The sequence below is a fragment of the Eublepharis macularius genome, chromosome 18 (assembly GCF_028583425.1).
Source record: "Eublepharis macularius isolate TG4126 chromosome 18, MPM_Emac_v1.0, whole genome shotgun sequence".
Lineage (NCBI taxonomy): Eukaryota > Metazoa > Chordata > Lepidosauria > Squamata > Eublepharidae > Eublepharis > Eublepharis macularius.
In genome coordinates, this window is record NC_072807.1 from 30,641,321 (window position 1) to 30,663,625 (window position 22,305).

A 22,305-nucleotide genomic window follows, 5' to 3' on the forward strand; every position below is an offset into this window, starting at 1 on the left:
CCCTACAGGAAAACTGACTGGTATGAGTGAGATCACAGAGAAGCTGACCCTGCCCGAAAAGTGCCAGAGTGACCATGTGATTGTGCAGCAAGTGACTGCTGCAGCAAATGTTAGCCGTGTGCCGTGTGGGTCGGACAAGGAATACCGGTGAGTTGGTTTCTCTGATAGGCCAAAACACTTGTCTCTTTTCTCCTCATTCCAGCCTTGCATTCTTGGTCATTGCCAGTCTCCCCTGCAGGGACTAAGCCCCGATCTCCTTTGCTGTTGGCTGAGATCCAGAGAAATCTTTGTCTTAGATGAACAGAGATTTCCAGTTTACTTCTAGGCTATGCTGGGACAACAATGCACGTGTGCTCCATAGAGCCAGAACTCATCACTATGTCGTTTGGAAATGTGCTGATTTAAATCACTAGGCTACCTAATTGGGCCTATTTTCTTTTTATTGTATAGTTTGGGTGTCCTGCAGAATCTAAATGCCAACGATTTCAGACACTGCAAATTCAACATGTCCTTCATTTTGGAACCGGCAACTCTAGTGCTGACGGATCCTGGTGTTAAACCATGTTGGCCTTTTGCTTTTCCATGTTGGAAAGGAATCATGGAACCAGATTGGGTGGATGGGGATGTGACTACTTTACTTTCTTGGGTGTTAAGCCACGCTGGCATTTGCTTTTTTTCCTCATTGGAAATGAATTTGGGGGCAGGTAAGGGATGAGAATTCCTAACTTCCTTGGGTGCAAGCACCTGAGTGGCAGAATAAAGATGCCGGGGCAGGGAGAAGTCGGTCTACCTGGCGTATGCAGTCATGTCACAGCACTGGGCAATGGTGTGGGTAGACGATGGCGAAGGGTCCTCTTAAGTCATCCCATTCATAGGATCTGTGGGGCTGTTTCCCTCTGGACAGATTTGCTGCTAAGACGGTAAACAGCGGAAGCCTCGTTCTTATCACCCTGGAGAAGAAGGCAGGGAACGTGGCGCACCTGACCATCAACAGCGAGAAGATGTTGATCGGCACCATGTTGGTGAAGGATATCATCCACTCCTTGACCCAGTGACTTGGATGGCTTCTCTGTCTCTCTGGCCGTGGCCGTGTCCCACATCCAGTCCTCTTTCCTTTTCTATCCCTAGCCAGCCTATGGTTCAGCCCCCCGTGTCTCCGCACTGAGCTTCCCTTGCTGTGTTACGTTCCTGTGTAAAGTGCAGGTAGAGTCTAAACAGAGAACAATTCACCACAGATAATGGGGAGTGCAGCCTTTGGGATGGGTAATGGGAATTAGCACAGCAGCAAATCGAGAGTTTGGGGGACGGTGAAAATTCTTACGATTCCAGCATCTTTGCTGTTTAGAAGGGTTCCTTCCTCTTGACACCTGTTTTGTGACTGTATTTATCATGGACAGAGATGTTTCAATAAAATTCCTCCGGCAACTGACTCTTGCTTGCTGGCTCTTCTGTGAGGAGGAATCAGGGCAAAAGCTGAGAGCGGAATTTGAATTAGCTCTGGTTTTTATTTTTCCTTTTCCCCCTGCACCGCAGCCTGCCTGGTGTCCATCACAGGCCACAAGAGCAAGGAGCCAAGCAAACGGGAGAAAGGGAGCTATGAAATGTCAGTCGCAGCTGCTGGATCGCATCTTTGGCATATAATATTGATGCACACTTTGAGGGCCTGAATCTGCATACTGCAGTCATAGTCTCGCATGCTCAGAAATTAGATTTAAAAATCTGTGGTCCCATATTTGCAAAAATACACAAGGGCATGTATGTTAACCTTTCTTCCTGTTCCCCCCACTTTCTTCTATCCCATCGCATTCATTCTCCATGTAAGGTCTCTAAATAGCAACTACAGGAAATGTCGGAAATCTCTCATCTCAATATTTTCTGCCATGCTTCAAGGGCTCGCAGTCAGTCAGCAACATTCTTCTGGTTTCCTCTTGTCTCTTCATTTGGGAGGAACTTGTCCTTTCCATTTCCCTTTGGAAAACTGACAGACCAATTCATACAGAGTAGAACCAAGTGCATGATGCTTTTTCCTGGATTTTACCCCTGCAGACACAGAGGTAAATGCAACAAAATCAAACAACCCTGTGTATAGAAAAATACAGTATCACTTAAAGTGCTGGGGCTTTATTTATTTATTTATTTAGATTATTTATAGTCTGCTTTTCTCACTAAGACTCGAAGCAGAAAGATTTAAAGCGAACAAAAATACAGTACAGATATGAAGAAATCTATAACACAGGATAATCACTGGTATATTAAACAATATAGAAACTGTCCAGTGCTCCGGCCCTTTGGCTCACACCAAGAGGCTCATGCTTCCAGCGCAAGGCCTCTGTTAAATGCCCTTCTGCACCAGTAAATACCTGTGAATGAGAAGGGAAGCCATCTCTCTGTGGGGTAGGGAGAAACCTGCATCCGACTGGCCATTAGCCCTGGATCAAAGGCAGATCATCCATGCATGCAGCAGTCAATGAGATCTATGAGTCATTTGCCTGCAGGGAGCAGTGTGTGTTTGAGAGTGTGTGTGTGTGTGTGTTTGAGAGAGAGAGAGCATGCATTTTAACGGGGGGGGGATCATTTTGTAGAAAAAGAGCTGGAGGAACTCATTAGCATAGCTCATTAGCATATGACACGCCCCTTGCCATCACTGGAAGTGTCATTGGCATAACTGATTTGCATATGCCACACCCCCTGACATCACCTATCCCAGCTGTTTTGGACCCAATCTTGGCCATTCAGGGCCAAAATTGGGCCCAAAATGGCAAAAAGGAGCTGAAAATGGCTGAAAAGGGGCCCGAAATGGTCAGGATCAAGCCGCTGCTGAGTGGAAGAGTGATCCACCACCCGTCAGAAGCCCGATCCGGGCTGTTTCATCCCCAATCCAGGCTGAAACAGGCCCAAAATGGCCGAGATTCAGGTGGCCGGGGCCACCTGACGTGTGACCTCTTTGGGGAACTACCAGAGCTGTGTTCCTGCGCCTTCCCGCTTGAAATGAGCCCTGATTTTAACATACAGGTAACCAAACATGAATTGAAGCATTATAGTTCGGAAAGTAGCACTTGATTGCATGGAAGCAAATGGGCACTCTGTGTAAGCACATATGACGTCCTACCCCAAGCCTCTAAAATCAGATGCCCTGTAAAGTGGCAACACTAAATTCAGGAATCGCATTAGACTGTAAATGGGTCAGAAGGGTTAAGTCTATGTGACTCAGCTTTGTCATGTAGTGCGGATAAGCCTGGAACAATTTTAGCTTGGTAGAACTTTGGGGGGCTGAATTAACGCCATGCTTTAGACTCCTCAAAGGATTCCCTAGGCAGAGTGCCACCTGGCTGCCAGACCTTACTGAGGCAGGGTAGAAAAGGAGTACTTTGTCTCCTTTGCACAATTCCACATGTATACCTTGAAAATATAAGGAGCAGCAACCAGCTACTCCTAATCTAGCTGAACGCTGTTGGCTAAAACCTCACTTCCCAGCGGCAAACAGATGAGGCAACCTGCCAAGCTCGAATGCTCTACCTTGGCCCAGTAGGGACCAGAGTGATGTTCTATCAGCATTACAGATTTTGAACAGCTAGACTGAAAGGACCTTAGCACAGCAACAGGGGCTAAAGAGATGCTGATAGTAGAGTTGCATTGAACAGGCCTTTCAAACATGACCTACTCTCTGCCAATTGCTCCGGCACAGTTTCTTGTTTAGGACCGTATCTCGACCACGATTTTTAAGCCAGAGATTTAGTACGTATTAACAAACACCAGTGGGGTGTATCCTACCACTCTGTTTGGCCAAGTTTTAAGCCTTCCTCCATCTTTAAAGGCCTTCCTCTGACGGAAGAGCCTCTTCCGTCGGAGGAAGGAATCAAACTTGGCTGGACGGAGTGGAAGAATAAAAGCAGACGGAAGGGCTGTTCATCTCCCATGGGCGAGTGTCATGTCATCAAGCAAAGGGGCTTGAGCAATTTCCCCTCCTTTCCGCTGGCATTGGCTTTCTAAGACCTCTCTTCACAGGAAGCTAGACACTTCAGCCTAGTAGCCAGTTGGGCATTAAGCCATCTCTTCCGCATTGAAGAAGTTAAGGTCACAAAGAGGTTACTTTTGGGTGTCCGTATTCCAAGAGACAGACGGCGCCGTCCTAGGCAGAGACAAGCTTCTCCAAGCCCCTTTAAGGCCAATGGGGCTAAGGTGTGACTTTAAAAGGAGATCATCTGCCAGCTCCAAAAAGCATAATGCAAAAGAAACGACAGGACAAGCAAGGAAAGCTGGTCTTAAAGGACTCTTAAAGTGAGTACTTGCTGACCCAAACAGGAGGCCAGCAGCAGCGAACAGTACGTACTCCTGTCCCAGGGGTTCTGGCCAAAGAGAAGGCCAACACAGCAGAACAGGTTCGGCGACGGAGCCAGCTTAGGAATTTGCCCAGTCATCTAACTCTATAACTGACTCTGAAGACGCTTGGTACTGAATATTTTAAAATAATTTAAAGTTAAAATATCCAATTGTATAACTAGAAAAATAATGTCCTCAAATGGGCTCAAATGGACATGAAACACTAACTTCGCTGAAGTTAAGCAGGTCTGTGTGTGTAATAGAAAGGTGTTTTGTAGAAATAGCTACGGGATTCTGTGCCTCGCGTGGGTATCACATTGTGGAGGTACTGCCACACTAACCGCAACGTGCATTTTGGTATGAGTGTCATTCAAGCCTCTCCAAATTCCAGCAAGTTTGAAAATGTAATGTTTGCAGAAGCAGGATGGAAAGGGGAGAATAAAGAAAATTCCACAACAGGGTGGAAATCTGGAAATGGAAACTTCATACATGTGTAATTCGATTCTCTCGACTTTTTTGAAAATCCCGGTAATATTTAAACCTCTCTTCTTCACACTGTGGGTGTGGGGAGGGGCTGCACCCCACTGTCCTTGAAAGGTGAAATTTAGCTCTATTCATGATAGTTAGTAAATGAGACATTTATTAATCTAAAGGGATATTGGGATATTTAACAGAGGCCATGTCCAGACCTAGAGTCTCTGCTACCATTCCCAAGTGCTGAACCAACTTGAAATTCCTAGCAACCTTATGGAGGCCTGGCTCTTAGTTTTGAAACTCCTCAGCCCCTGGGTTCACTTCTGAGAGCACAGGCACATGTTCAGTCAGTAACTCTTGACATCAGAAGTAAAATATATTTTGTTTATTAATTAATTCAGATTAGGAAGCATGTATACCAGGGCAGGAACCACTCTATTAAAGCACAGAGCAAAAGGCAATAAAAACAACAACAGCTTATCTAAGCTGGCTAATTCTATCTAACTAGACATGAAAAAGCTTTGCTAACTTGCATCTCTGAAGTAGTTTCCAAGCATTGCTCATACTCACAAACATAGGAAGTCCAAAACCATGCTAGGCAGTTCTGGTCATCTCGGTATCTGGTATGGAGCAAAGATCCTCTCTCACATGCTGGTTGAATGGGACTAGAGAGGACCTACAGGGCTGTGAGCAGCCATCTTTTCAAGTGCTGTCAGCCAGTCTGGGCACACTTAGGGCCAAACTACAAGTGACGAATGACACAGGTTGGACACTTGTCAGCTTCCCTCAGGTTTTGATAGGAAATGTAGGCAGCTTGGCAGAATGTTGGACAAGTGACAGTTGAAAAGTCCATTAGATAGCAGTTGAAGAGCTAAGCTGCGAGACCAGGATGCCTACATTTCCCATCAAAACTTGAGGCAACCTGACAAGTGTCCAACCTGTGTCACTTGTAGCTTGGCCCTTAGATAATTGGCGGTGCTAGTATGAGAGACCGGGGAGGGTGGCTGGAGGTTGATACTCCCTGCTGCCCAAGGACACTTCCCTTGAGAACAACAGGCTCCTTGTGTGACTAATCAGGAGGCCTGCGTTCTTTCTCCAAGACCAGATTGAACCTGGGCGTGTAGAAACTTACACTCCTGAACCAAAGTCACACAAGCAGGTTAGCCATATAGGATTTTAAAGGCTGGTCTTGACAGGTCAGCATCCTTGCACAGTGCAAGCCAAGTATTCCTACATTTTGATCGGGTTTTGGGCAACGCTCACAACTTTGCATACAGAAAGTTCCAAGTTCAGTTCTTTGGAGGTTCAGTTAAAAAGGATGTCAGGGGTCTGAAACCCTGGAAAGAGACTGCCAATCAAGAAAAAAGGTTCTGAATTTAGATGTGTCAGTGGTCTGAACGCAGCTTTGTGTCTTCATATGAAGGGCATCCAGCAGTGCCCAAAGATATGTAGCTGTGCTCAGAGAATGTCCACTGCATATGTGACTGTAAACTCTCCAGTCCACTGATTATGCCAGAGGGGTAGCTGTGTACGTCTGTTGCAGGAAAATGGCCCTTGAAAGAGGTAACATGATTGTATTCCAGCAGATACTTTTTGTGCAAAAAAAGTCCATGTCTTCAGATGTAGTCACTAGACTGACCCCTTTATGTTGGAAGTACTGGGAGGGGGGGCACAGCAGGGTCAACAGGCCATGAACTGCAGGAAGCACAATGCGAAATGTAATTAGGTAAAATTCAAAGTCTTACCCCCCCACCAAATACATAAACCATTAAGCTAAACGACTACTATCATAGCCTCCCTACCTATCGTTTGTGTTAACCTGCTTAGCAAAATTTATGAACAGTCTCTGGGTATTCTGGAAAACCAACACCACACTTCTGATTTTTCTTCTTGCTCTGAACATTAAAAAGCTGGAATCTGCATAAAGAGGTCCCAGAAACTTGAACTGTGTTAGAATGCCCAAATTTAAACAACTCAGCTGTTTTTTGGTGACCTCCAAAACTGAATAATGGAATTATTAGCCATAAACCTTAGGGTGGCCAACCTCCAGGTGGTGGCTGGAGATCTCCCAGTATTACAGCTGATCTCCAGACAACATCTGTTCCCCTGGAGAAAATGACATCTTTGGAGGGTGGACTCTATAGTATTATTCCCCACTGAAGGCCCTCCCCTTGCCAAACTCCACTTTCCCCAGGCTTTGCCTTGAAATCTGGAATTTCCATCCCAGAATAAGCAATACTACAACAGATATAAGAAAATATGATTGATTGATTAGATTTTTAGCCTGCCCTCCCCACTAGCAGGCTCATGGCGGGTTACAATCATAAATAAATTACAACAGATAAAAACAATGAGATCAAAGTACAACATGAATTTCAGTATTCCAGATGGGACACCCTTCCCCCTTTCCTAGTAGTAATGCTAGGAAAAGAGGAAGACCCAAAATGAGACAGCTTGACTCAATAAAAGAAGCCACGTCCTCCAGTTTGCAGGATCTGAACAGGTCTGTTAATGATAGGACATTTTGGAGGTCTCTCATTCATAGGATCGCCATAGTTTCAGAGGCGACTTGATAGCACATAACACAACACACAACGCACAGTAAGGTACCGCTACCTTCCCCAACCACCAGCCACACAATAATCAAAGGGAGGAATGGGGAAGACAATCAAATCAGCCAGAGCGGTTCCACAGTGGAGGAGGCAGATGAAATCATAGAAAGAAGATCCACAAGGGGAAAGTGAATACTGCTCATTAATCCAGTCCGTCCTTTAGGGAGAGCCCAGATCAGGCACATGTTAGCGGTTCCATTTTGCCAGTCACTCAAAGACTTGAGTAAGGCCTAGGCCCCAAAGCCTGAAGCATAAAACTTCCAGGCCGAACGCCTGCCTTGGCCTCAGAATTCACATGGCTTGGAAATTTAAGTGTTTTCTTAAAATAAATGTATACCCCTTGCCTTCTGTTTCAGAGTTCAGGCAACACCAGTGCTAAATTCAACACCATTCCTTTTAGTCATACTGGCCCAGTTGGGTGGGCTGCTGGAATGCTTAATTCTGCTTCTTAACTAAAATGAGAGCCCTAAAGGGGCCTGAATGCAAAGAGAATCGTTCTACCTCACTTTGGGGCATTCTGTACATGCTCATACGCCCTTTGTATTTTCAAGTATGGGCCTTAAGAGAGTCAATAGCCTCGTAGGCTCAGAAATACACACTTTACTTCCAACAACTCACTATTGTTTTAATCCATAGACTAAATATAGAAAATTAAAACTGAGTTCATTCCCTGTGATGTAGCAACTAAAGTCTCGGACTAGAACTGAGGAGAAATCGCTAACTAGAACTGACGTTGAAATCACTGCTTAGCCAGGAAAATTCACTGGGTGACTTTGGACTAGGGTTGCCAGCCTCCAGGTAGTGGCTGGAGATCCCCCGGAATTACAACTGGTCTCCAGGACACACAGATCAGTTCACCTGGAGAAAATGGCTACTTTGGGGGGGGGGGGTGGATTCTATGGAATTATGCCATGCCAAGGTCCTTTGCCTCCCCAAACCCCACTTTCTCCAGGTTTTTCCCAACTTGGAGCTGGGAACCCTACTTTGGACCAATCGCTCTTTCAGCCTAACCTACCTCACAGGGTTGCCGTGAGCATAAACGGTATATAGAGGAGTCATGTCTGCTGCCCTTAGATCTTTGGAGGAAAGATGAAAATGTAGTAAGTAGTAATTTGACAGAGATGTCTCATATTTTGGGGAGACAGAAAACTAAAATCACAAAGGAGAGCTCTATCCTGGGCAGCTATTTATTCTTCACTTCTACTCTGCCCCAAATTTCCCTCTTCCAAAGTGGCTTTGGTTTAGGTTTTTAAAGAAAAGTACTGAGGTACTGTTACATACATTAGTGTGTTATGTATTACTAATCCATGACAGCCTCTCTTCATTGGCAGTGTAATATAAAACGGATCTATATCTACGGTTGCCAGCCTCCAGGTGGTAGCTGGAGATCTCCCGGAATTACAACTAGTCTCCAGGCCAAAGAGATCAGTTCCCCGGAAGAAAATGGCTGCTTTGAAGGGTGAACTCTATGGCATTATATACCCCTGAGGGCCCGTCCCTCCCCAAACCCCGCCCTCTCTAGGCTCCACCTCCAAAATCTCCAGGAATTTCCCAACCTTGACCTGGCAATCTGCATATGCTGAAAATTAGCATCATATGTCATTTAGGACTGCAAAATCTGGGTTCCAGTAGCACCTTGAAGACCAGCTCGTTCTGTCCCACACTGCCACTAGTACTGTTACTATGTAGGGAGGTGGTCTCAAAAAGACACTTCTTCACTAACAAGTTAGGGACCACAGAATTTACCACCATGTTGCCTTATGTCTTATCTGTTGCTTTAAGTATGCTCCTACTGGGTAGTTCTATGTTGTTTAATGTGTCAGTCTCAGAATTGCTTGTGCTGTTTCAGCATTTCTTCCACTCTGTACTGGATTTTTCCTAATGTTCTATCTTGTAAACTTGCATTTATATGCTCTATGGCATTATTTATTGAAATGTCTTTGGTGTTGAGTGACCTAATTCTCACACTATGTAATCCGCCTTGAATCGCAGTGAGAAAGGTGGACTGTAAATGACATAAATGCAGAAACAGTCCCAAAATATAAGGCAAAAAAAGCCGTGTGGATGGCCACACAGTGACAAAATATATACCGCAAGCTTAAAAAAAAAAAAAAAGCATCTGATACCACGTAGACCTGTGGTGCGCAGCTCCAAAATTCTAAATTGTAGCAAAACCTCCCTCTGTTTTATTTGCATTAAATATTGTAAGCTGCTGTTGAAAAAACAGAATAAAAACATGGCTTTAACATGCATTCCTTAACATGTGGTGTAGTGGTTAGCGTGGCAGACTGAGACCTGGATGGATGTTCAGTTCCCCAGTCTGCCATGGAAGCTGGCTGAGTTTGAGACCGTGGGCTGCTCTCGTCCCCTAAGCTACCTTGCTACGGTTGCCAGCCTCCAGGTGGGGCTTGGAGAGGTGAAGACACAACCCCGCGCTCCCATGCCACGACAGCAGAATGGGCAGAAGGCCTGGACCAAGACACCACAAAGAAGGCCAAAGCCGGACTGGCGGGGCGCGCTCCCTGCCTGGATCCAGGGCTCTGGGAGCAGTATTTCTTTGCAGGATTCCTGACGAAAGTGGAGCCTCCACACCTGCCAGCTTGGGGATTGGCAAGAACTGCAACTGAACTCCAGCCTACAAAGATCAATTCTCATGAAGGAAATGTCGGCTTTGTAGGGTTGCCAACTGTGGCTTGGGGAATTTCTGGAGATTTGGGGGGACGGGAAATATGTCAGTGGGGTATAAAATTAGTTTCCAACCTCCTCCAAGTGGCGGATGGAGGTAAGGTAAAGGTGCAAGCACCGAGTCATTACTGACCCATGGGGGAACGTCGCATCATGATGTTTTCTTGGCAGACTTTTGACGGGGTGGTTTGCCATTGCCTTCCTGGAAATACAACTGATCTCCGGACGACAGAGATCAAGTCCCTTGAAGAGAATGACAGCCCTGGAGGAGTGACTCCATGGCATTACACCCAACTAAGGCCCCTCCTTTCCCCAACCCCCCCCCCAATCTCCAGGAATTTCCCAACCTGGAGCTGGCAACCCCGTGAGGATAAAATGGAGACAAGGAGTTGTGCTACCACTTTGGTTCCCCAGTGGGGAGAAGAAAGTCAGGGTGCGAAGGAGAAGCTAAATAGATTTGGAAAACGAGCTGGGCTGTGGCGCATTTCTTTTTCAGCCCAGCGCCTGCAGGCGCCCCCCCCCCCCCCGCCCCAGCATGTTTAAAGCGCCCTCCCTGCAGGGACCGTCGGCAAACTCCGACTGGCTGGGGGCCTGGCTCCTCCCCTGCCCCGCGCCGGCGTTTGCTTCGGGAGTAGGGCAGGTTGCCTTTGGCCGCGGATCCCTAGCCGTGCCGGCGCGCGCGCGCAAGAGCCGCGGAGAGGCGCGTGCGGACGCCCCGCTATAAATTTCCCGCGTCCGCTGCCGCCCCGGGAGTGCCAGACCCGTTGCTCGCAATGGCCTTTTCTTCCCAGGTGAGTGGCGGGGAGTGGAAGCCCCGGGCTGTGGCTGCGGCGTCCTGAAGTGACGCGCAAAGGGCGGGTGGCGGGCGAAGCCCCGGCGCCCCCCGTCCCGCCCCGCTTCCGAGGGGGCTCCTCGAAGGGCCGGCGCACGCGGCCCGGCTTCTCCCGCCTGAGCGAGGCTGCTGCGTGGGAGAGGCGCCTGCCCGGCCGCCTCGGCCCCCTTTTCCCTCTTTCCAACTTGGGCGGCTTTGTGGCTCCAACTTGCAAAAATTAGGAGCGCTTGCAACACGTAGAGATACGTATCGTAATAATGAATACCTAATGGCGAATATATTGCAACAATTAATAAATGATAATTAACGAATACACGTATTGTAACAATAAATCGTCGTGTAATGTATGTGTTGCAACCGTGCGCCCGAGAACCCCACAGCGAGGTGCCTCCTTGCCACCTTTGCCCCGGGAAGGGGTCCAGTCAGCCCCCGAAGAGGCCGTTGTTTGGGGGCTGGACCGGACTGCAAGCGGTACGCACGTGCGCAAGGAACCCCCGGGTCGCTTTTCACTTTCCTGACTCTCGGCTACAGTCGCTGAAGTTTCGAGAAATTAAAGGAGCGGCCCTAAGAGGGGTCTTCTCAGAAGTAAGCCTCGTTTTATTAAGTGGGACTTACTCCTGGGAAAGCGTTCTTAGGGTTGCGCTGCAAATGCACCTGCTGCCTCACATCTTTTGTCTTTAATTTGGCATCCGCTCAGCCTCTACGGCTGCGCGTGTTGTGAATCAAACCTGCATTTCTGTTTTTTCTTCCCTCCGCCCACGTTTTCCGCGTGTTTCCCATTTGTCTGAAAAAGATACTGCAGGTGTACGTGCAGTCCCCTTACAATGGGTCCCTCTAACCCCACTAGTTGTGAGCCTCTTTGGGTGTGCAGCGTTGTGTCTTTTTAAGGCAATGGTGGGTGGTGGTGAAAGTTTATTTACTTCATGTATGGCCTGTCTTTTGGGCAGACTCCAGGAGGGTTGCAAAAAATTCTTTTAAAAATCCTTCCAGATGGCATAAGGCATCCAATATAAAATGCAACAGCAGTAGGATTACAGAATTAGAAAACAATGCTAAGAGAAAATTGTCTTACGGTGTTGTGTTTAAAAAAACCTAGCCTGCCATGAACCATATAGGTAGGATAGGGCTTTCCCTACTAAATTGCAAGATTAGCCCCTTATTGGGTAGTTTTTTAATTACTATTGGTGCTTTTGGGGTTCTACAAGTAGGAATTTATAGTCAGTAGACTATTCTTACAATTTGTTTTTTACCAGCTGTAATAATAACAATAACAATCGTAATAATAGTAGTAACAACAACAGTTGATGTATATACCACCCTTCAGGACAACTTAACACCAGCTCAGAGCAGTTTACAAAGTGTGTTGTCCCCACAACAATCACCCTGTGAGGTGGATGGGACCCAGAGAGCTCTAGAAGAACTGTGACTGACCCAAGGTCACCTGGCTGGCTTCAAGTGGAGGAGTGAGGAATTTATTATTTTTTATTAATTTATTAATCAAACTCCGCTCTCCAGATTAGAGTCCCGGCACTCTTAACCACTACACCAAACTGACTCTGGAATAGGGATCCAGTTGGCTAGTGGACTGTAGGTTAGAAGAACGCACACGTGATTATTTGAGTCAGTTTTTTTATCTGCGCTCTTACTGATTGCTTTCTTCATGCATTCCACCTGTCTACAAAAGACCTAGAATGCTTTGTGATTAGGATAAAAGCAAAAGACGTTGACACTTGGTGTCTTGCTGTTTGCATAATAGATACTCAACAGCTGAAGGAACAAACATAGGCCATATTTACATTAAAACATACAGTAATTGGAATCGGGTTGTATATTTATGACAGGCTTTTTATGACCCATGACCAATTGATTCCAGCTTCTTCTGTTTCATCCCCCGGAAACTGGGATTACACTGAAGGCTGTGTTCTCTGCACAGGGAGAAAAATCATAAAAAGTGTGCTTTCAGAATAGACAAGGTTTATTAATGGCAGGCAAGGAGTGAATAAGTGTTGAGACTGATGGGAAGGCATATTATCACATTATAATCCTGTCAGGCTAGAATGCTGCCTTAGATCTAAAATCTCACTGCAATAAAAAAATTTTCTCTGATCCAAGTTGCATTGTACCTTTACACCCTGACTCCCTTTTTTGCGTTGCCCTATCCACCTCCTGATTCAGATATAAAGGCTCCGTGATCTCCATTCCTTGTATCTGAAGAAGGGAGCTTTGACTCTTGAAAGTGTATACCCTGAAAATCTTAATGGTCTCTAAGGTGCCACTGGACTCAAATCCTACTGCAATAAAAGCTGCTCCATTTTATGAACCGTAAGGCTCTGCATCTAAGTTTCTCTCTCTTTCCTTGATAATTCTTTTCAGGATCTCACACATTTCTGGTTCTGGTTTGTTTTGAACTTTGCCCAGATCACATAGCAAATTCTGCTTCCGAAACATTGTTTACTCCATTCTTTGGTGGCCTCCCTTCTTTTCTATTCCATCTTTCTGCACAAGCATTTAAAAAGGCTTTTCATAAAGTCTTGAGCTTCCAGGAGAGCAATCCTAAGGTCTACTCAGGTCTATTCATTGGGGCTTACTTACTCCCAGGAAAATGTATTAAGGATTGCACTGTAGCGGACCTAAAAACATGCTTGTTGCTGCTATGAAAACTGCTATGCCCTGTGGCGCAGAGTGGTAAGCTGCAGTACTGCAGCCCAAGCTCTGCTCACAACCTGAGTTCGATCCTGGCAGAAGCCAGGTTCAGGTAGCTGGCTCAAGGTTGCCTTCCATCCTTCCGAGGTCATAATGGGGAAGGCAATGGCAAACCACCCCGTAACAAAAGTCTGCCAAGAAAATGTCATGATGCGACATCCCCCCCATGGGTCAGTAATGACAGTTAAAGCTCTCCCGATGGTCACAGGAACATACAGATAACGTCAGGAATGTGCTGTGTTCAGGTTCTTCTGTTGTTGGTGGCAGAACCACCACTTGCTTATTGAAAAAGCAGGCAGAACCTTCTTTCTGTGTGTAAACCAAATCTGGACTCTGTATTCTGTACATCCGCAGTAGAATTTCACATTCTAGAATCTTCTGCTTTCACTAAACATTCTAGTTCTCATCATGGTAGAGCAGCATGGAGACTCAAAGGTAGGATGGGAAGGTTCAGAAACCGATGAGAGAGCCTGCGTTATGAGGAAAAGGTTTAGGTCAGGGATTCCCAACCTTTTTGAGCTTGTGGGCGCCTTTAGAATTCTGACACAGGTTGTGGTGGGTGCAACAACAAAATGGCTGCTTCAGTGGGCGGAGCCACACACACGAAGCCCAGGTGTAAGGGAGAAGAGGGGTAATCTAAAAAATAGACGGGGAAAGAGAAGTGAGAGAATAAAATCCATACTGTGGTGGTGGCTCCTAATTAAATGTTATTTTCATCTGTATAGCCAATTACATCTCCGGTGGCCTGTCAGAAGTTCTGTTGAACAAGAGCCCTTGTTGTCCCGCCCACTTTTGAAAAACACTTGGTTGGCACCAGGAAAGTGGTACCACATTGGGGACCTCTGGTCTAGATATTTGCAACTTGAGGGGCTACTGTGGTTTTTAGCTTCTCTTACCCTAGTTCAGTCTTCAGCGCCTTTTCTCTCCTTGCTCACTGTTAATCTTTGTCAGTCTCGCTGGAAATGCAAATTAATCGGAGTATTTGGTGCAGAGAGTTACCACCTCGAATGTAAAGCTGGTTGGGTGGGAGGAAAGCTGGAATTGGTTGGTCCTGGTTATGAAAAGGCTATATTGATAATAAATGTATTCTTAGCTCTTGCTTCCTGTCTGCAAGTGATGGTACCTAGATTACCTTAAACTTGGGTGAAAATGTCCCTGGTTCTTGATCCGCCCCTGAGCCTGTGGAAGCGGGGAGGGCGGAATATAAATACAATAAATTAAATTAAATTAATTGATGAATTGGCATGAGTACAAGAGAGGAAAGTACACACACCTCGCCACACGCATTGTGGTTTCCCTACCCTACCTCGCTCTCAGTCGCCCCAGCTTCATAGGAATTGAGCTAAACTAAGTTCCAGCTTCCCCTTCCCTGGTTCTAATAGTGGCTGCCACATTTTCACGTACCACTTTGGGCTGCTGGGTGAAGTTGTATCCTAGCTTCTTAAAAGATTTTTAAATTATTATTTGCATACTTGGGAGCTCCCCTTGGTTTACCAAACACCCTGATACCATACTTGAGACTGATCTTGTTGTGGTGACTTTCCTATCCACAAGAGGGCCATGTTGGGCTATTAGGTATAGGGAATTTGAGTTGCAAGGAGGCCAACCTTTTTCTGTTAGAAATGAGGATAGTTTTCTAACCATTGTGATGTATTTCTAGCCCAGTGTGGTGCAGTGGTTAGAGTGTTGGGCTAGGATTTGGGTGGCCCCAGTTCAAATTCCTGCTCTGCTCCAGGAGTTTCCTGGGTGATCTTGGGTCAGTCACACACTCGCAGCCTAACCTACCTTACAGGGTTGTTGTGAAAATGAAATGGAAGAGAGGTAAGCTGCTTTGAGGAGAAAGGCAGGGTATAAATGAAGTAAACAAACTTGCAAGTGGCAATTCTGAGAACTTAAGTCATATTGGTGTCTTCTGTGCAAAAAAATTTAGGTTCCAGAACTCTGGCAAACTCTTGGATGTTTTCAAGGGGTAACGTTTACATAGTCGACAGTTGAATCCTAATGCTGTGGTCTTACATTGTCCTTTTTCTTTTAACTAGAAGGAAGGTATTGGAAGAGCCACAAAAGACTGCTGGGACAACGCTGATGTTCCGGCTTTGACTACGTGCAGCAATGCAAATATTTTCCGCCGAATAAACGCCATGATGGATAATTCTCTCAACTTCAGTGGAGTCTGCACAACACCAGTCACAAAAGAGAGAAGGGAACTACTACCAGGTAATTGGATCAGTTGGAACTAGAGAGGTACAATTTCTGAAAGTTTTGAAGCCATAAAGAATAGCATTTTTTCTCTCGTGGGAGGCCCCCCCCCCGGCAGAAATCTGGGGCAGGGAAGTAAATATACTGTATTGAGCCCAAACTTACTTGACTGCTTCAAAAAAATAAAATTGGGCTGTTTTGCCATATTTATGCCATTTAAAAGTGTGTGCGCAGCATGAGACCTGGTGTGGTGTGGTAGTTACGAGTGTCAGACCTAGAGTATGGAAGATGCGGGTTTAAATTGCCACTCTACCACAAAAGCTGGCTGGGTGAACTTGGACCAGTTGCACCTACTTAACAGGGTTGTTGTGAGGATAAAATGGAGGAAAGGAAAATACAAACAGCTTTGGATCCTCATCAGGAAGGAAGGTGGGATATAAATGAATTAAACACATACAAATGCCTTGGCTTTCCAGAAATAAAATTGCAGATGCAGCTGGCACTAAAGACAGGGCCACAAACAGTTTCCCTCTAGGCTACTTTAGTCCCCGCAGTGGGACAAACAAGGCCCCCCCACGGCCATTTTTGCTTGCAAAAACAGCTCAGGAAGCCCCTCCTGTACAGCACCATGCTCCAGAGCAGAAGGGCCCCACGTAATCACACGTATGACTGCAGGTTGGGTCAAGGGACCCCCAGTCTGCATCACACATCTTGTGTGATGAGGACCTAAATAGCTACCCTGAACAAGTTCTGAGTGTGAGAATTAGAACCAACAATTTATTTGGGTTTTGTGTGTGTTGCCTGGAAAGGCAAGAGTAAAAGGCTTTTTGTGAAAGATTGAGGCCGTTTAGCATTGCATTTGGATAGCAGTCACATTCTCTGCGTTAATTTTTGGGTGTACTAGCGAAGCAACCAGATCCTTTGTTCACAGGTCACTCAGCCTACAAATGACAGATAAAGAAGACCCTGATCCAAGGGCCATGAGTGAACCTCTGAAAATAGAGAAGAAAGTAATATCTTGTTGTCTTTGAACCCAGGGCAAGATCTGGTGTTAAGAGGAAGGAATGAAACTTCAGAATAGTTCTGTAAAAATGCACATGTAAGCTCAGCCTCTGGAGAATTCCTGTAGCTTTCTGGAATGAACTTCTTGCTCATCTTCTAGACGATGCATGATCTTTTGTAAAAAGTCCAAGAGGGGCGAGTGAGTGCTATGAAACAACCACAGCTAGCCCTTTAAGCTTTGCTTCTTCTTCTTCTTCTTTTCCTGGAGGGAAGTAAGATGTTCTTGGGTCAACAGAAGAATGGGTGGGATAGACGTGATCTCTGAAGTACACAGCATCCAGATGTGCCATGACTAGGCCTAGAGCAAAAAGTGCTTTTGGAAAAAAAAAACATTACATAAAATAAAAAGCTAGTTCATGACTCAGTAGTTCCTTTGCAGGGGGCCTGGTGAAGCTATTGAAAAGTTTTGTCTGCTTAGGAGGCAGAGTAGCAAGGCAACAGATTTCAGGTGCTGTTTAAAAGGCAGCGCATTAGAACATAATTGATACCTTTTTATGGGGATGATTTTTATTCTACAGTGGCCAAAATCTCCTGGGGAGGCCCTGTTTGTAAGAACATTGAGTTTCTAAAGGTGGGTGATGTAGCGACAGTGATATGAAAGGAACAAGGCCTGCTGCTCTGTAGGAAGAGCGGTGTGTGCCCAAAAGAGGTTAGATGGATGGGTCTGTCAGAGCTTTCAAATTGCCTTGAGGCAAGGATTTCTGGACATGATGCTCTCGCTGGGTCTCCCCCCCCCCTCCCCATGCAGTTGTCCCGTAACTGTAAGGCCTGATTCCAGCAGATCTGACTCCACAACCTGTGTCTTGCGGTTGATTTTTGCCTTGCGGCCTAGGTGTTGACAAAGCCAATCTGGGAAGTATCAGATTTGCTTTTATAGTTCGCTCTGACCCAGATTGGCTCCTTGTGAACAGGTAGGCATAAAGAGGGCTGAATTCCTAACACTTAACTAAAGTTGGAGGCTCACGATTCCACACACACACACACACACACACACACACACACCCCGAATTATTTCTAAAAAGAGACTAGTTGCTTTTATTGGCTGCTCTAAACTGTGCTGGTTAGCTATACTCCCATTTACTCTGCATTTCTTATGTGTTTCTTACACTTAGAAGGTTGACAAGAACTGCTCTCAAACCATGTTCCTCTCACAGAGCAGTATTTCCATTTGTGGGAAAGGGCTAGCAGTTTCCACTAGTTGCCTTCTCCTGTTACAGACCCCCGTTTTATTCCCGCCTGCCATGCTGTCCCCAGGAATCAGTTCTGCATGAAGAAGCAGCAGTGTCCCACTCCACAAAATCTGTGAATGGTTGTATATGCCCCCAGTGTAAATTCATAAGAAGCAAAGATCAGAAATTTGGTCAGCTGAGGGTGAAACCTAAGTGTATGGAGATAGTACTTGGGGATGCAGGAGCATAACATAAGCACTGCCCCTATGTCAGAGAAACCTGCTCAGGAGGTTAATTGAGTGAGTATTTAAGGATTACAAAAGGTAATATCTAATCTGTGTGAATAAAGCTAAAAAACCCTTTAACCAAAAACAAGCAATAATGGATTTGCCAGGGGCTGAGGCCATGCAATTGCTAAAAGGGAAAAAGTCCTTGGTGCCTGGCTGCAGTCTCTACTCAATACAGTACATAATCTGGATTTTATATCCTCCTAATCTATACCAGATCTTGCTTTTAGGACAGAGATTTGCGACACATCCCATTTAGCTCCATTCTGGTGTGCGACTGCCTGCGCTCAACAGAAGAGCTAAGAAACAGCAGCTAGAGAGAATTAACACAAAATATACCAAGGGCATGTGGTTCCTATTTGGACATTTATGTGCATGGCATCAGTTGCACAATAAATCTCACGGGGGGTGATGCTTGCATTGGGTTGGATCCAGTGCACGGGTTGTGGATTTTCCCCACATTTACCTCCCCCTGCCATTTCTGAGCTTATTCCTTGGGTCATGGAATAATAGCCGCATGGGTCAGGGAAACTGCTAGGGAGGAGACAAATCGAATCCTTGACTTCTGTCCGTGGGCAGAAATGCCATCTGGCTCCCTGGATGTAATGCTTGCTTAGAACTCTTCATCTGCCGGTTGACTACCGGTGGGGGAAAGGCTGCGGCGAGCTCCCATTAGTTGCCAGATGTTGCGTACTCTGAAATAGACTTGTGGAAGCAGGGAGGAATGCTTCCATAAGAATCCATGCCACTTCCCAGCAAACATTGCGCTAGGCAGATTCTTAACCCATCTTCTGGAGCTGTGGGGCAGGGCTAGACAGGCTTTTGGGTTGCTTAAAGTGGTAATTCCCAACCCGTAGGGCAGAAGAGGAGTCTTGGTGGGACAATAACAGTTACTGAGGATTTGCTCTCCCTCAGGCTTCATGCCCAGCTGCTGTTGTGACATGCTGCCTTCTGCCAGCCCCATGGATTGTCCACCCATGATCTTTTGGCATGCTAGTAGTAATAACTGTGAACGCGTAAATGTCCTCCTTGGGAAATATTTTCGTTTTAAAGCAAACTTTTGGAGCTCAAGTTTGTCTGATTCAGACAGAACGGTAGTCCCCGGGGAACGAAAGTGAGGCGGGCCTGTGTGAACACGCAACCTGTTCCACACCAAGCGATGGTTTGGTTGTGACTTCTGAACTGAAGGTAAGAGGCTGTTGCCGGAAAGGGGCTCGTTGCCGAAGACTGCTTCACAGGTTGTGTGAGTGGAACAACAGCAGTCAGGATTTTATGTCCTCTGCATTCAGATCAGAACTCTTGTGTCAAGAGAAACTTGGTTCAGTGCCCTGTTAAAATGATTTAGATTGAGCAGATCTGCTTGGCTGCTTAGTTCCGAAGGTCTTGCTGCTTTTTACATAATTTCTCTTCCGTCGGGGAGGTAGAGATGGAGCCAGACACTTTTAAATGCTGCCTCCTGATTGCTAGAAATCTTACTCTGCTGCCCTTCTCTCTGGCTTTGAGCCTTCCTCGGGTGTTGCCCACACATTCAGGCATATCTTAGCAACAGTAAGGCTAGAAGAGTGTTTCTTTCTCTTGTTTTTAGCTGAAAGCTGAGATTTTGGAAGCTGCGTTCTGTGCCTGTACTGCATTCTGTGAATTGGGGTGGGGGTGATGGTGTAATGTAGTGGCTGAGGGACTGATCAGAGCCTACCAGATAGTTCCCGACACCCGTATATATACTGCATGCCTAGTTAATACCTTGCTGCTAAACGTGTTTCTGGCTAAAACCGGAGAAGGCCGATTGTTTCTCTGCTGAGTGGTCTCTCTCGTGGGGCGCACCCCGTGGCAGCCCACACACACCCTGTTGCTGGGTAAAGAGAGAGCAGTTGTGGTGGGGGGAAGGAGGAGGTGTGGGGTACAGGTTTGGTGACAGTGGGTACAGATGTCTTCGTGTGAGTATAATATCACATCTGGTTAGGCCCTTGGTGAGTTATGAATTGGGAAGTCCATTCATTTAATTTTGTCTGCCATGAGCTCACTAGGGCAGATAACTAACCCCCGTTTGTCCCTCTCTTTCTGTAGTATGGGAGTAATGCTCACCTACCTTACAGGGTTGTAAGTATTTTTTTTAAAAAAATACATTTTTAGGGCTTTTGTTGTTATGCTTCTTGCGTGGAAGTGCTGTATTTTGTCCAAGCCTGGCTATAACCTAACGTAATCACTCCTGCTTGGAATCTTAAACTGAGCTAGATAACTCTAGTTTATCCTATTGCATTCTTAAGAAAAGCTGCTTTATACCTGTTGTTAAGACCAACCAAAATAACACAAAATTGTATTCAGGCTCTCATCCATTCTGGAAAGCTTTGTCAGATGTTAAGATACAAAAAATATGAGGAAAAAGGGAACAGTGTTTTTGTAAGGCTGTGCCCTTAGGGCCTTTGATCACCACTCTGGTAGAATGCCGAGCAGGTCCTTACAGATACTAGAAGACTGGTGGGGTGTGTGTTGAGGAATCATATGGTTGAAAATCCAAGAACCGCCATTTGATCAAACGTCCCTTCGATCCCAGCACTTGGATTCGAGGTTGCTTGGAAGCGGTACAGAGAAGGAGGTGGCATAAAACTGTTGTTTCAGACCTAGTGACATACACAGTGCAGTCCTAAGGAGAGTTACTCCAGTCTAAGCTCATTGAAGTCAATGAGCCTGGTGTTCATCTTGTTAGACTGGTAGACAGTACAGTAGCACCTTTAAGACTAAACCAACTTTATTGTAGCATAAGCTTTCGAGAACCACAGTTCTCTTCGTCAGATGCATGCATGTTCTCCCTGACAAAGAGAACTGTGGTTCTCAAAAGCTTATACTACAATAAAGTTGGTTTAGTCTTAAAGGTGCTAGTGGACTCTCTACTATTTTGCGACTGCAGACTAACACGGCTAACTCTGGATCTATGGTCTTGTTAGACTAGTAACTCTGATTTGAAGCCCAGTGCTTTTAAATTTTATTTATTTTAGTTTATTTATAGCCCACCTTTCTCGCTGAAACAGCAGATTACAGAGTACAGAAAGGAGCAGAGGGATAGGATCATATAGTACGGGACATCCAATAAACGATGCAGTAGAACTGGGAGTACAAAATTGAATGACATGGTGAAAAACAAACTTTTACGATGTGCTCAAAAGGAGGAGGCAAAGTTCCTGTTTGGATTTCTCTTTGCATTATCCTAGAATTTTGAGAGATGCTGATAACATTTCATTTCTTAAACAAATGTGCACTTGCTCAGTATCTGTAGGCCTCATATAATGACAGGTCATTTCTATGTATGTGATAATTATGATTGCCTTCCTAAATGTTTTTTTTTGCAAAAAAGAAATCCATAAGATTTGGGTGTGGACTTCAGCCTGAGTACTGTGCACTTTTATGACTGGACGCCTTGGCATTTATTCCCCCCCTCCCATCTCTACATAGTTCAGGGTTCTTTATTATTTTTGAAGGTTATCCATATTGCTTAGCAGTAAACAATGCAGAATCTGTGAGGGGGGGGCACAGTAGCCAAGGTTTTTTTTCTTTCTTTCAGCAAATAGATTATGCTAGCAGAATTGCTTTGCATTGAGCCATTTCCAGGGCTTGCGCCAGCAGTTGGAACCCTTCCAGGGCTAACGGGAGTTTTTTGGGGGCTGTGGGTGGAGAGAGAGGGGGTGGGCGGGGCCAGGATAGCTGGGTAGCACTAATCCAACTATGTGATTTCTCTCTCGTGCGCTGGCTGGCTGTTGCTGCTGCAGCTATTGCTGAAGGGATGGCTGCATACAGCCACCTCCCTGTGCCACCGCTAGCGAAGCTATAGCTCCCTGTTTAACTGTCTCCCCCCCCCACCACCACACACACGCACACAAGCCTGTGGCCGCACCTCTTCCCTCTCGCATGCTGCCTTTACTCCCATGGGCAGGCTGGCTCTTCCTTTCTATCCTGTAAGTGAAGATGTG

General features: G+C 45.9%; 1 protein-coding gene across 1 annotated transcript in view; it reads left to right on the plus strand.

The window, feature by feature from the left end:
• Window positions 1-1,429, plus strand: part of AP3B2 (adaptor related protein complex 3 subunit beta 2) — a 55,902-nt gene extending 54,473 nt beyond the window's left edge. The window contains exons 26-27 of the mRNA XM_055002544.1: window positions 9-147; window positions 905-1,429. Coding sequence (XP_054858519.1) covers window positions 9-147; window positions 905-1,055 — 290 coding nt within the window. The 3' untranslated portion in view covers window positions 1,056-1,429. The remainder of the gene's footprint in view (window positions 1-8; window positions 148-904) is intronic.
• Window positions 1,430-22,305: the final 20,876 nt, after the last annotated feature.